This window comes from Pteronotus mesoamericanus, unplaced genomic scaffold (assembly GCF_021234165.1).
Source record: "Pteronotus mesoamericanus isolate MK-2021 breed Mesoamerican mustached bat unplaced genomic scaffold, CSHL_Meso_final contig_64, whole genome shotgun sequence".
In the NCBI taxonomy this organism is placed as follows: domain Eukaryota; kingdom Metazoa; phylum Chordata; class Mammalia; order Chiroptera; family Mormoopidae; genus Pteronotus; species Pteronotus mesoamericanus.
The window spans coordinates 3,634,349-3,648,390 of record NW_026555224.1 but is presented as its reverse complement, the minus strand read 5'-3'; the positions used below and the strand labels follow the sequence as shown (position 1 = coordinate 3,648,390).

The following is a 14,042-nucleotide window of genomic DNA, read 5'->3' as shown; positions in this document are numbered from 1 at the left end:
GAGTGATCACTCCAAACTTTAATGAGATCAGGACAGAAATCCATCTAAGACCTGGAGCCGCTCCCCAATTTTTCTTGGAATAAATAAGACTCTAAACCCCTTACCTGTTCCTGCAAGGCCCTGTATAACCCAGCCTCTGCCCACCTGCCCATCCCTTCCCAGCCTCATCGTTCCTCCTCTCTTCCCAAATGTACCAGGGGAGGGAACGCAGGAAAGCAAGTCACTAGATAGAGAGTACACATGTAGAGCTACCTGCAGAACATGAGCCTATCCTATATTCATATATATATATCCATATACACATTTAACTAGTCAGAAAGAATGGTTTTTAAGGGAGACTTCCAGGGAGCCTAGGTAGGAGCAGCAACAGTACATGCATGAAGCAGCTGTGGCTGACCTTATGTTCACTACAATTCAGCACCACGACCTTACAGAGAAAAATCCTACATGTTTCAGCATGTCCACCTGCCAGTTAACGTTTTATGTTGAGCCCTGTCCTTTTAGTGGTTGTACCAATTAAGTCAACCACAGACACAAGACTCAGTGTGAGCATCAGCGACACAGGGTGACAAAGTGGAAGTCAAAACTCTGGTTCTCCTCCCTCGGCCTCTAGCCAGGAGGTGAACTGAACCTCGGTTCTCTCATCCAAAAGAGCCAGGGACTGCTCACATCCACCCAAGGCTTTTTCCAAATCCAAAATGTGATGATTCTATCACCTCCTTTCTCCTTCAGAAACTTCGGAGCTTGACTAAGACTAAAATGACAGCGTTTGATAAACAAAGGACCTGACCAGGAAGAGACAATCTTTCTATTTTATACTCATAATTTCATTTCTGCCCCCAATTGTTCAAATGAATTCAAGGGACACCCTGAATTCTGAGTACTACTTACGAACCACTGTGAAATATCAATGTACTAAACAGCTTCATGCAAACCATGAAAGCGTCTATCAAAGGCCTGCCACACGAGTCCATGAAAAGCAAGGGGTAACACTGAGCCAGTGTCAGCGCTGGATTGCTAATTTGTCTGTACTATTCATTCTGTAACCTGAAAACTCTTGCTAATAAATAAGCACCATTAGGCACCAAAGTTCAAGGAAACCACCATGGGAGAGAAAATCCTATTCATCAATTACTTTTTGTTTTACTGCAAATTTGGATGGAGTTCCCACAGATATTTTATCAGATGACTATATTCTAGTTGTTACTTGGGAGCATGGTTTGAGAACTCTGCTATAAAACGTATCTTTCTTATTTGAAAGATGACCACCCATCTTTCTCTTAGTGCACAGGGGCAATGAGAACTAGAATCTGGAGCGTTCATGCCAACACCCTATTAAAGCTGTAACAATCAAAGTATGTCTCTGGATACCACCAAATGTTCACAGGGGTGAGGGGGCAGGGAGCAGGCAAAAGCACTCTAGTTGAGAACCACAGCTCTAAGGGGAGGATAACAAAGTCTGCATAAAAAGAGAAAGGGAGCTCACTATGTGGCAGGTGGAGAAGTTTCTTAAGGCACACCCAGGTTGGGCCAGTCAACCCATTTCATTCTGGAAAATGAAAATCCAGACTTAACCATCATCTAGCGCTTTCAAAACCAAAACCCAGTTTCCTGGCAAGCTTCTAAACCTCCAATAAATATGATTAGAAAGCAAGAAAGAATTCTAATTGAAAAACTTACAAAGAGGAAGGGAAGGGGCAAGTCAAGGAACATATAGCAAGGACTGATGGACAAAACCAAAGTAGGGAAGGATTGAGGGAAGGAGAGAGGAGAGGGGAGGGGACAGGCGAAAGTGGTGGGGGACAGGCAGAGACAAATGTATTTTTTTTTAAAAAACCGAAAAAAGAAAAAAAAAGAAAAACTTACAAAGAAAATCATTAGTTACTTAAGGAAGTTTGAAGACAATAAAAGCTCATTCAAAGACATACTAAGTGCTTTTCAAAAACTCAAGACAAACTATCTAGAGGTGGCAAATTGGCTTTAATTTCTCTGCCAGCTCCCATCAACCGGCAGTGGCTTCCTGGAGCCCCAAACTGAGTAGGATTCTGAGGATGAATGTAAGCTCAAGGGAAGAGGATATGGATCAAATACTGGTGTCTAACACAAACAGGCCAGCAGGGCATGGTGACAAGTATGCCTTACATCTACTTCTTTTGGTGTTCAACTTTCTTCATGCTCAAAATCACAGCCATCAAATTTGGCTGTAATAAAACATTTTGGAAAAAATAAAGTACCTCTTCTTTGGTAATCCACCAAACTTACCAAATTGGGGAGGAAAAAAAAGAAACCTGATCCTATTACCCTCCTGCTTAAATGAGTTAGCTCTGGATTCTCAACTTCCAGAGGATAAAGTACCAACCAGCATAGCATACAAAGCCTTTCACAATCTGTTTACAACACACTTCTCCCAGACTTTCTGTCCCCCTCACTCTCCACGGTGTAACAAGCCACCAGCATTACCTGTAAGCTGGTTAGAAATGCAGCATCTCAGACCCTAACCAACTCCATCAGATGCAAATCTGCTTTAAACAGAAGCCCATATAGAAGTCCTTGCTATATGTTCCTTGACTTGCCCCTTCCCTTCCTCTTTGTAAGTTTTTCAATTAGAATTCTTTCTTGCTTTCTAATCATATTTATTGGAGGTTTAGAAGCTTGCCAGGAAACTGGGTTTTGGTTTTGAAAGCGCTAGATGATGGTTCAGTCTGGATTTTCATTTTCCAGAATGAAATGGGTTGACTGGCCCAACCTGGGTGTGCCTTAAGAAACTTCTCCACCTGCCACATAGTGAGCTCCCTTTCTCTTTTTATGCAGACTTTGAATCACTGATACATTAAAGTGTGGAAACAGTGTCTGGGGGAACTCACCAGGTCTCACCAGACTCAGTTCTTCACAGGCAGGAACAGTGTCTTCCCCAAAGAAAGTGCCTGGCACATGGTAGGCAAGCACTTGGTGGGCTGCCTGAGGCAAGCCCCTCTACTCATCTCTTCTATAAAGACAGGAAAACCCAAATGTCCACCTTACAGCCTCCACGGCAGGCAGGGGTGCAAGTGACATGATAAGAGTCAATGAGAAGTCTACTGAGGGGGCTTCCAGGAAAACTTTTTTCCCTAATGACTTCCTCCCTTGACTGGTTAGAATGCCATGAGGTGAAAAACATTAAGGACAAAGAGCCAATAACAGTTAAGGACAACAGAGTGGAAACCAAAAATGGTTTGGGTCCTTACTCCGCCCATCAAGGCACTGTGCTACCTGAGAGCAACCTACGTTTTAAGGCACCACCACTAGAGCTTCCTCTTTCTTGTGCTGAACACATTCCTTACTGGTTGGGTAAACCTTCAATAAATGGAAGACGAATGAATGAATGCAAAGTGTACTAAAGGTTCAGAAGATTAAATTTCTTAGAAAATAGTGGAAATGGGCTTTCCACTCTAAGAATCTGTTCAACTTTACCAAAGCATACCTATAAATCCGTCTCTGCATTTCTAGAATAATTGACTCATTTCTGTTCACAACTTTCTAATGGATAAAAGAATGAACACAATCTCTTAAAAAGCAATGGAAATGATCTCATAGGAAAATGCAGTAGAAACAGACTTCCACATTTGGAAAAGAGAAGAAAATGAAACTTTAAACACTGGACTCTGACCTTGAAAAGTTTTTAATTGCTGTGGCTACTTACAGGCAACTAAAGAAAAAGACTTACAGTCACTGATTTGTTGCCATCCTCTCCTAACAACTTCATTGTTTTGAGACCTCTGACAAGGACCTCTTTTTTTTTTCCAAGTCCCTATACCAGCTAAGTATTTCCATTCAAATTTCTAAGCTCAAACAGCAACCATTTACTCTCTTTGAGAAAAACAGGGTAGAACAATATAAATAAACTATAAGAGTATTAAAAGGACAGGGATGCACCTTGGCAGTGCTATTCCTCAGCAAGAAAGTAAGTCCTCAACCAAGTGCTAATTCCTCGATAGATTACCATTTTATATTTTAATCAAATCATTTACTTTTACTTAAATAAATGGATTTTTGAAAGAAACTTCACAGCACCGATGAAAAGTCAGTACCACTTCTACTAAAACCTCTAAACTTGAGGTCTGTTCTCTCTTCATTTAAAAAAAAAAAACAACAAAAACCATGGGGAGTGAGCAAGTCAGGCTACCACCAGGCTGAGACTTTCTTTTGAGCATAATCAGGACAGAAAGAGAAGGAAAAAGGAATTAACCTTCTTTGTAGCTTCATTCTACTTAATTTAATTTTCTAGTTCCCATCTAAGAGTAATCCTCATACAATCATGAACTTTCTCCCCCTTTTGCTGAGAATAAAAGCCCATTTCCACAGTGCAGCCTAAAAGATCCCACATCATGGGGCTCAGCTCTCAGCTCCAACCGACTCACTACAAGGACCTAAGGGCCATATCTAGCTTACTGCCTGTATTTGCATGGCCTGTGGACTAAGAATGGTTTGTAGAAATAAGTATTTGCAATAAATCTGATGCTAGGTGACACTAATTTTCAACTGCAATTAAGCTAAATGTTATCCCCTCCAAAAAAAAGAATCCCATTCTTCTCATCAGTAGACCTGTACTACAAAATATTATACTCAATTATCATTGTATTTTATTTTAGTCAATAAAAAATTTGTGGACATTTGTTTTTTCTTGTTATATATGTACCTAGATAACACCCCCAATTTTGCACCTTAACCAGCAAAGCCTAAAATATTTACTCTGCAGTCCTTTACAGTCAGTCTCCAGATCCCAGAACTCTTACTGTTCGTCAACTGCATCACTTCCTCACGCTTGGGAAGAAACTCCCTGACCTCCTCCAAGGCAGGTTCTCTAGCTACTCAAGTCTCAGTTCCCCTGTCAGCTCCTCCAAGTAGCCACTCTAATTATCCACTCCCCACTTAAAGTGGTCTAGCAGCACACCAATGGCAGGATCAGGTTTTACTTTCTTCAAACCACTGGTATTACCCGGTAGCTTATTAAAGTCTTTAACAATAAAAATAATGAGTAGGAAAACACATGGTACTGTGCACAACTGAAGCTTTTTCCGTATCAGGCTGAACCCTCTAAAAATAAGTCAAAAAGAGTCAAAATGAGTAGTACCAAAGCGTTCGACTGAACAAATAGACTTGTTTGCAGCTCACAATCGCTTTATGAGGTCGATAACAGAGGAAACCGGCACAGAGCTGTCGTGTAACTTGCACGAGGTCATACTACTACCAAGTGGCAAAACCAATATCTGAACCCTGCTCAAAGTCCCCCCACTAAGAATGCAAGTTCCACGAAGGCAGCCGGTCTTGTTCATTGTCTTGTCTCATCACAGCGTCTGGCACATGGTAAGCTCTCAATAAATACACAATGAATGAATGAGTCAGTCGGTCAGTCAGACAACAGATCTCCCTTGCAATCGGTGGTTCCCGTCCCAGCCTCGGAGCGCACCCACACCTAACAAGCAGCACCTTGGTGGCACGGAGGGAGTGGGCAGGAGGCGCCCCGGGGACTCGGGTGCAAGGGCTCTCCCGGGAAGCGGGGTGAGGAGGGGGGACGGGCGCCCACCTTGAAGTCGCGGCTGTGCTGCGGCGTATACTCCAGCGTCCAGAGGGCGCGCACCAGATGCGCCAGCTGCTCCGTGACCTCGCCAGAGGTGCGGCCGGCTGGCGGCTCGGGCTCAGGGTCCGGCCGGCCGGCACGGTACTGGCCGAGCGCCAGGTACTCAGCGAACAGCTCTGTGTTGCTGAGGCACTGCAGCGTTGCGTTCATGAAGCACGTGTTGCCGTGGTTCCGGAGCCCCGCCACCCCGGGCACTGGCTCAGAGGCGGGCGACGTGGGCGCAGGCGCGGGCGCGGCGGGCGGCGGGCACGGCGGCGGCGCGGGCGGCCCTGACGGGAAGCAGCCGCGGAGGCCGCCGCGGTCCGGGCTGCCGCCCTCGGAGCTTAGATGCGAGAGCGTGGATAGCGTCTTGAGGACGCGACTCATGAAGCTCCCTACCGAGCGCGCCGACGAGGGCGCGGCCGGCCCGGGCGCCCCAGGACCACCGGCGCCACCGCCGCCCGCGCGGCCGCTCCGGAACAGCCGCTTGCTGAAGGAGCGCTTCTCCTTCCCGCCTGCCGCCGCCGCCGCCGCCGGCCCGGGCCCGGGCGCCGTTACCTTGGACATGGCGGCGGCTGCCCACACTCATCCCCGCGCCCGCCCTCCCGGCCCGCGGCCCCGCCACGGCCGCCACCGCATCCCACCGAGCCCGGGGCTCGACACCCGGTACACCTCAGAGCACCACCGAGCGAGCCTGCGAGCGGGGCGGCTGGCGCGCGCGCGGTCTGCCCAGCTGAACAGCTCACGTGACTCGCCCCCGACACCGCCCTCCCAGCGCTGAAGTCGCCGAGGCCGCCATGTTGACTGTGGGAATGAAGTTTCTTCCCCTGCCAGCCGCTAGTGTTAAATAGCGGCTCCCGGCGCGGTCCTACTGCATGAAGCCTGAGAGAAGCCATGTCTAGTGTGGGCGCCGTCCTGGCGCGTAAGGAAGCGCTGGGCCGGCTCAAGGTGAGGGACTTTCAGGGCTGGATCTTCGTGTGTGCTGATCTGATGGCGAAGGCCTCGAGCAGGACGGGAATCGGGATGCCGCTCCTAATCAGACGCTGGACGAGGTGGTGGACAGGACCCTGACCTGTCCTGGGCAAGCCAGCGCCTCCCTTCTTCTTAGGAACATCGACCGCCTGCGTGAGCACCCGAACGCCATCACGGCGCTGGGCGAGTCCTGGCCGTCTAGTCTTCTAGGCGACACTTTAGGGTCGCAGTAAAACCGTATCATCAGAATTACCTTACTTTTCAGACCAACCTTTAAAATCCTGCCGAAGTCAACCATCATTCCTTCATTAAACGAATAGTTACTGTGTGCCAGGCACTGTGCTGGGCGTTGCAAGTGCAACAAAGTATGAAGCCAACACCATTTCTACCTGCCCTCCTGCAGCTTACACTCCACGAGGATGCTTATTAATAGCTGCTAAGTTTCAAACATTGCGCCAAGCATGTAGTGTCTCCTTTAATCTTCAATTCGATGCCTTTCAAATTGGTACGTCTCATCCATTTCAAGGCCAAGTTCGTTTCAAAGCCCCTAGGCTTGTCCTCTAAGCGAAAGGTCACAGACCCGCAAATATCACAGGGACCAAAATGAGCCATTTCAGTGAGAGAAGAATCGTGGTGTTTCAATCATCATATTGACCTTTAATACTTCAAGTGACTGAGCTCTCAGTGTTGGGGAGAGTATCAGGAATGGTGGCGATCATGGCAAACTGAAAGTGAACATCCTTCTAAAGCAGGTGGCTGCACTCAGCTCCTCCCAATTGTTCTTATGTAGAAATGTGAGCTCAGGTCATCTGATTTTTTTTTTTTTTTTAAAGAGAAGGTGGAATTCCTATTTTTAAATCCTGGTTCAATTTAAAAACAAAAACTAGAGCAAGAAAAAAAAAAAAACTACATCTTCGGACTGCCTTCAGCCCCAAATCCACTGGTTTGTGATCTCTTCTGTGTATATTCTCCTCTTTGTTAACCCTTAGCCTGAGTCCTAGTTACTACACAGGGTAGAAATGAGGAAAGGGCTCTCTCCTCCCTTTTTTAGAACATAAATCTCATCTTACACCATATTTCAAAGTAATTGGCTTTTGCTGCTGGCCTCCCATCCCACAGTAAGCAGGACTCTTACGGTAACACCCACAGGGTGCTCTGCACTAGTTTTCAAATTACCACCATTCTCACCTCCTAATCAAAATACTTGTTCCTCACTGCATGTTGAACTCACTCATCTGGACATCAGGTGAAAGGAACAGCTTTTGGTGAAATTTCAAGCAGTTCAGTAACACTTTATCACAATAGCTAGCCATTGTGTTAACAAAGTTTGCAAGTTTGCTTGCTTGTTTTTCAGAGGTGGGAATGGTCTTGAGGTTGCCCTAGGTGTCAAGCCTACTTGGAGGTTAGCACCCAAGGTTTGCTTGCCTACATCACTTTTTCTTTTTCTTTTTTTTTTTCTTTTAGCATATCTCTATTTTGAACTCAGGTGTTTAGAGCACCCATCACACTTGCTCAAAATTTGCAAGCAATCGGAGATTAGGTCTGTATTGGTGACCATAGATGCCTAATACTGACCGTGGTTCTAATGAATGGTTGAATGAATAAACTGCTTTAAATGGAAACTGAGCATAGCAAAAGCTTTTCATTCCCCATATCTAATGATGGGAGACGCCTAATTTCAGCCACCACTATAAACTGTGTAAACCATTGCATTGTGACAGTCCCACCCCCACTTCAAAACCTGCTGTTTATCTTTGTCTCAGGCTCTGATTTAAGGAGAACTCACACTCAGACACTGAGTAACTTTAATTGGGGCTGACGAATTCAATCCCCAGACAGATCTGGAATTGGTGGATATGGGGTTTTCTCCCAACTGCTGTGAGCAATCTTCAGCCTCCTCCATCCAACAGGCTTTGTCCATGTGACTGTCCTGCTACTGCTTTTCAGAACATCCTTCCTTTCCTGGCATATATGCTTGGCATGTATATACTAACTGTAGGTGCTAACAAGTGTTCTCTTTTTAAATTTATTAAACTGGGAGTCAAAGCCCAGGGAAAGTTTACCACCCTGTTTCTCTTTTTCATACTGAAGCCATAGTCTGAATATGACCCCATTGCCTGGGCCCTCCTGTCCAGTCCAAGAAAGCCACTTGGAATCCCACTGCTGTCGTGTGCTTCAAATAAATTAGAGCTGAGCCCATCGGACTCCCTTAATTTACAATGATCAGACAGGGGCAAGTTAGGGTTCATCACACCCCTTTTGACACTACCGCTTCCCCTAGCCCAGTACTACCTAGTTGCCATGTCCACCCTTTCCCACCAGCATGTAGCCAAAATCCAAAATGTAATTAATATAGTTTAGCAAAAATCTGGAGGGTGCTTTAACCTGTCACCAGAGTCTAGTAAAATATGATTCTGTCTGACCTTCCTCATGTCAGAGTTGCCCTCTAGTACCCACTTACAACCCAGTGTTATGATATGTCTTGTTTTTCACTCCAAACCCTCAGGCAATTTGGTCCAGAAAAAAGGGTCTTTGCTCAAGCTGTCCCCTCTGTCCCCAACATCTATCCTGAGTCTCTTCACTTAGCTAACCTCTCCTCAACCTTAAGATCTCATCTTAGGTATCATCTGCTCCACAAGGCGTCCTATCCACCAGCTCTCTTGGGCACTTCTCAGTCATAACACTAACATTAACCATTTCGGAATCAGCTTACAACCTGTCACCTGCCCTGACGTACAGGCTTCAACATAGCAGCAGAGGCTCCTCTTATTCACTACTGGATACCTAGTAAGGTAGCCTTCATATAGCGTATTGACTGTTTGGCAGCAGTGTATCTAAAAAAATCTAAATTCCTTAGAGGGACATGTGAACCCCCTTCCCAATCTGCCACTTCAGGTGTATTTGTTCTCATAGGGCCCTAAAGTCCAGCTTGGCCTGAACAGGCTTGGAAAAGAATCCTTGGTTGGAGCTCTCAGATAGATATCTTTAAGACCCACCCAAACAACAGTCTGTAGGAAATCTCTCACCATCTCCCTCTGTACTTACCCCTTATCCCTGAACTAGGGAAACACAAGTTAGAAATAGTAATGCAGTTAATATCATTATCCCAGCAACTATGCCCTTGAGCTGACACCTTGGATCAAAGTGTATGCACATTTCACACTTTGACACCTATTGTCAAACTGACTAGAAAGTTTTGATCCTGCCGACAATGAATAATGGGAACCACACATTTCCCAAACCCAAGATGGTGTTGAATTTTTCACTCTTTTTCGCATTGGCAAATTTGATGAACACAAAATGGCATATTGATGTGCTTCTATTTGTAGGTGTGAAGTTGAACATCATGGGCTGGGCTTCAGCTATTCAACATCTAAACAGACTTCTTGTTTGGAGGGGCTACCAAATTAGGTAAAACCACTCAGGCTTCCATTATGGAAACTGGGCAGGGAGTGAAGAGCAACTATGCCCCTTCCTACCTCTGAGAGCTGGAGCCCAGGAAGGTAACATATGAAAGACCAGTCAAGTAAGTGTTCCCAACTGGACTTTGGCTCTGGAAGTATTGATACAAGGTTTGTTGGAGATAATGCAGTGAAGTAGTGAATCGGGCAGTTCTTTATTCAGCAATATGGCCGTGAGGTTACAGTGGCAGCAGTGCCAGGAATGCAGCAGCAAATATCCAGCTGGCTGCTCTCATGGCAAGTTCTCACTGGTGTTGGCCTCCCTGGCTTACTGCCCAGTCTTATTTTTCCAGCTCTGTTTATTCGGTGAACTAACCAGACAGGCTCCCTATAAATCCCTTTATTGCTGAAACTCATCAGTGTCAGTTTCTGTTTTTGGCAATCAAGAAAATAACTAGTAATCTCTTCATATTAGCAACTTGTATTTTTCACTGGTGTGACTTACTTGGATGCCTCATTTGTCTGTTTTCTTTTGGCAATTTCCTTTTATAAAGGTTGGCTAGTAAAAGTTCTTGGTATATAAATTATTATTCCTTGGTCTATACCATTCTATTTGATTATTTACCTTTTACCATATTTAGTGTCTATTCATATCAAATAGAGAATGTTAATTATTTTATACTCAGATGGATCCACTTTTTCATAAAGGTTTCTGATTTTTTTTTTACATGATTAGATAAACAACCTTTCCCCACTCCAGAATAAGGATACTCACGTATGTTTTCATTTAATGCTGTTATGGTTTCTATTTTTCTTCTCTTTTTCTTACTTTTAATGTTGGCTCCATCTAGAACTTATTTTTGTGTAAAAAATGAGACAGGGATCTTCGCTACCCCCCACCCCACAAGGCTAGCCACTTGTCTCAGCACCAATTTTTAAAAATAATCTGACCTTTTCCCTCTGCTTTAAAATACCATGTTAAAATAATATATTAAACTCCACATATATTTAGGGTTCTAAAAAATTCTGTTCTATCTCATTGCTGTGTGTCTATATCCCACAATAATACAGACTTAGAATATATTGAAATGTTTAAGTAGGTATTTTATTCACTATTTGGTAATTCTCTCAGAAGGATTAACTCCTTTGGGGAGATCAATTTATATAGATTAATTTAAGGGAAATTAACATCATCATAATGTTTATCTTCCCTGGAAATAAAGTGTGTCTTTTAAAAATTATACAAGTTCTCCACATCTTTCAGAGTACTGTGGTTTCCTTCCATAGGTCTGTGTAACATTAATAAATTGATTCCTATTGGTTGCTGCTATGAATGGGATATTTTTATGCCATTATATTTTCTGTTGTTTGTCTCTAGGACAAAATTATTTTGTAACCAGCCACCTGATGTACTGTAGTTCTTTCTCCTAATTTCCAGTTGGTTCTCTTGGGATTTTTCAGGAATTCATATCAATGCATGAGATAATAACCTGACCTCTTCCTTTTTAATATTTGTACATCATCTTTTCTCTCTTTCTCTCCTAATTGTCCTTCCAGCATCCAGTGAAGTAATAGGAATGAGAGTGGAAAGCTTATATTGTTCCTGACATTAATAGCAATGCTTCCTGGGCTTCACCATTAAGCATGATGCCTGCTTTGGCTTTGAGATATATATTATTTATTGCATTAAAATGGCATCCATTTATTCCTACTTCAGAAAACTTTATTATCAGAAATGGATCTTTGAATTGTATCAAACAGGCATCAACAAAGATGATCATATGCTTTTTTTTTCTTTGACCTGTATGCTCATTATAGGTTCTTTGCAGTTAAAAACAGGAATTCCTTTTAACTTACTCCATTTAACATAAAATGAACTCATTGGAACTACAGATCACAAGCAGCTCACAGAACTCTGAAGAAAACTTCCGGATCAGTGCATAGCCAGCCCCTCTCCAGAAAAGGGTGCATAAGAGGTCATTGTTGGCACCATCAGTGAAACTGGGCACTTGCTGCTGCCACCAAGTCTGGCAATGCCATTGGACAGGGACAGCCACACTGTTGGACTCTTGGTTGTGCTATAGCCACTATGAATAATCTTGAATAATTTCTGATTGTCCTGATCTCTTGCTACCACACCTTCCAAATTCTAAGCCCAAAGTACAAGCATTTATTTGGTTAGGCTAAATTCTTGGTCTTGTCACTAACTGCTGGGAAGAAAGAAAGGGACCATATCTCCTACAGTTTCCATGGTGAAGACAGAGTACCTCCCATTTATCTTGAGATTACCTTAAAAAAAGAAGACTATATTTAATGCTGGGCAGTCAAAAATTGACAAATATCCATTGCAACCTATTCATGTGGTGTGTATCATATTGATAGTATTAAATATATTGCTTTACCTACTTGCTAACATATCATACAGAAATTAATACCTATTTTTATAAGAAATCCAGGTTCCAATCTGTGTGTATGCTCACTGTCCTTGTCAGTTTTCAGTTTTGCCAGTTTTTTAAAAATAACTCTGAAGTGTCCTTAATTGTCTTTAGACTCTGTAACAATTTAAATGTGTTTTCAAAAGATCTAAGAATTCATACAATGTATTCTCTGGACCTGGTAGAGCAGGCAGTTCTTTGAAGTATTTTGTAACTTTCACCCATTAATATTGATCTGTCTAAATTTTCTTTCTATTCTTGAATTAATTTTAGTCATTTTATTTTGCTACATAATCATCCATGTTTTCCAGTTCACTAGCAAAATCTTACAAAAAATTGTCTTAAGATTCCATTTTCTTTTTGAGCCCCAGGCCACAGAAATAAGTTAAATATATTCCTTAATTTGTGGCTCTTTTTTTGTTGGTGAATGGCAATGGTGTCCCCTTTCCACAATTCGTTTCTTCTTTTCAAGGACATTCACTAAACTTCAGAATATTGGACCACACTGTTGGTACTCCACCCAGAGCCTGTGACTGACTTCTGGATACTGCCTGTGGGCACTGGCATTGCCCTATCTGCACACACAGAGAGCTGGAAGTGCCTGGGGTTTAAGTCTCCTCGAGGGACCCTCACAAGCAGTGACTTTTGGCCACAGGAGTGTGAAATCCAGCCTCTTTGCCTCCAGTCATGGCAAATTCTGAGGCCTAACTTACATTCCAGAGCTCTCTGCAGGATTAGGCTAAAGGCATTCTTTCCAGGACCTTGCCCCAAATTCCATCTTTGCACAACATCCTCCTTTCCTGTGACCTGCTCTCCTCACCCCTTAAGAGTTTCTTCTTAGAGCTCTTCCTTAATAAATCACTTACACATGAATTCTAACTCAGAGTCTGGTTCTGGGGAACTGGTCTAAGTCAAACTTAGTCCTTGCCCTTAGAAGCTGGCATAACATCTAATGAATTACACCTTAACATCTGGGCATTGTCATAGAGAGATCCTGTGAGAGTCTGAAGTTAATAACTCTTTGGGCGAAGACAATAAACACTTCCCTTCGAAAGTGTTAGCCAGTCTGGGTTTTTAAGGATGAATAGGAACTGGCCAGATAAGACATATAGTGTGGAGGTAGGTGTTACAATGTGCAGAGATAAAAGGGAGAAAAAGTTATAGTTATAAATAACATGTGGTTCCTGTGCTTTAGGAATTCAAACTATAGTGAGTGAACCTGGGAAGCCAAACAGGTTTCAGAGAAATTACAACACAAGGGATAAATAAAGACTAAAATAAACAAGATGTTGTTCTTGCCTTGGAGTATGGAGCTGGGTCTGGAAGAGTGAAAATCAGTTTTCTAGGCCAAGAAAGGAGTGAGGGGAAACTTAAGAAGAGAAAATGTTGTGTAATGACAGAGGGACATGAAAAGCCTTGATATCTTCAGGAAGCTCAAGTTCAAGGTAGCTCTACAAACTCAGAAATACATGATAAGAAGAGTACATTCTTTTTTGTTCATTTCCTTTCGAAAGTCTAATATGTTTTGTAAACCTTTCCACCATCTCTTGTATCTTTCTTTCTTCCTCTTTAAGCACAGTGGAACAGGCCTCCAGTCCAGAGCCTCCAGTGGGAACATTATTGGGGTAGTTTGTGGTT

The 14,042-nt window shown here is 43.4% G+C and overlaps 1 protein-coding gene across 1 annotated transcript in view; it reads right to left on the bottom strand.

Annotated features, from left to right (window-relative positions):
- The window catches only part of USP31 (ubiquitin specific peptidase 31), a 66,879-nt gene extending 60,716 nt beyond the window's left edge, over positions 1-6,163 (bottom strand). Inside the window, exon 1 of the mRNA XM_054580903.1 lies at positions 5,564-6,163. Within this exon, the coding sequence (XP_054436878.1) occupies positions 5,564-6,163 (600 nt within the window). The remainder of the gene's footprint in view (positions 1-5,563) is intronic.
- Between the last annotated feature and the right edge of the window lie 7,879 nt (positions 6,164-14,042).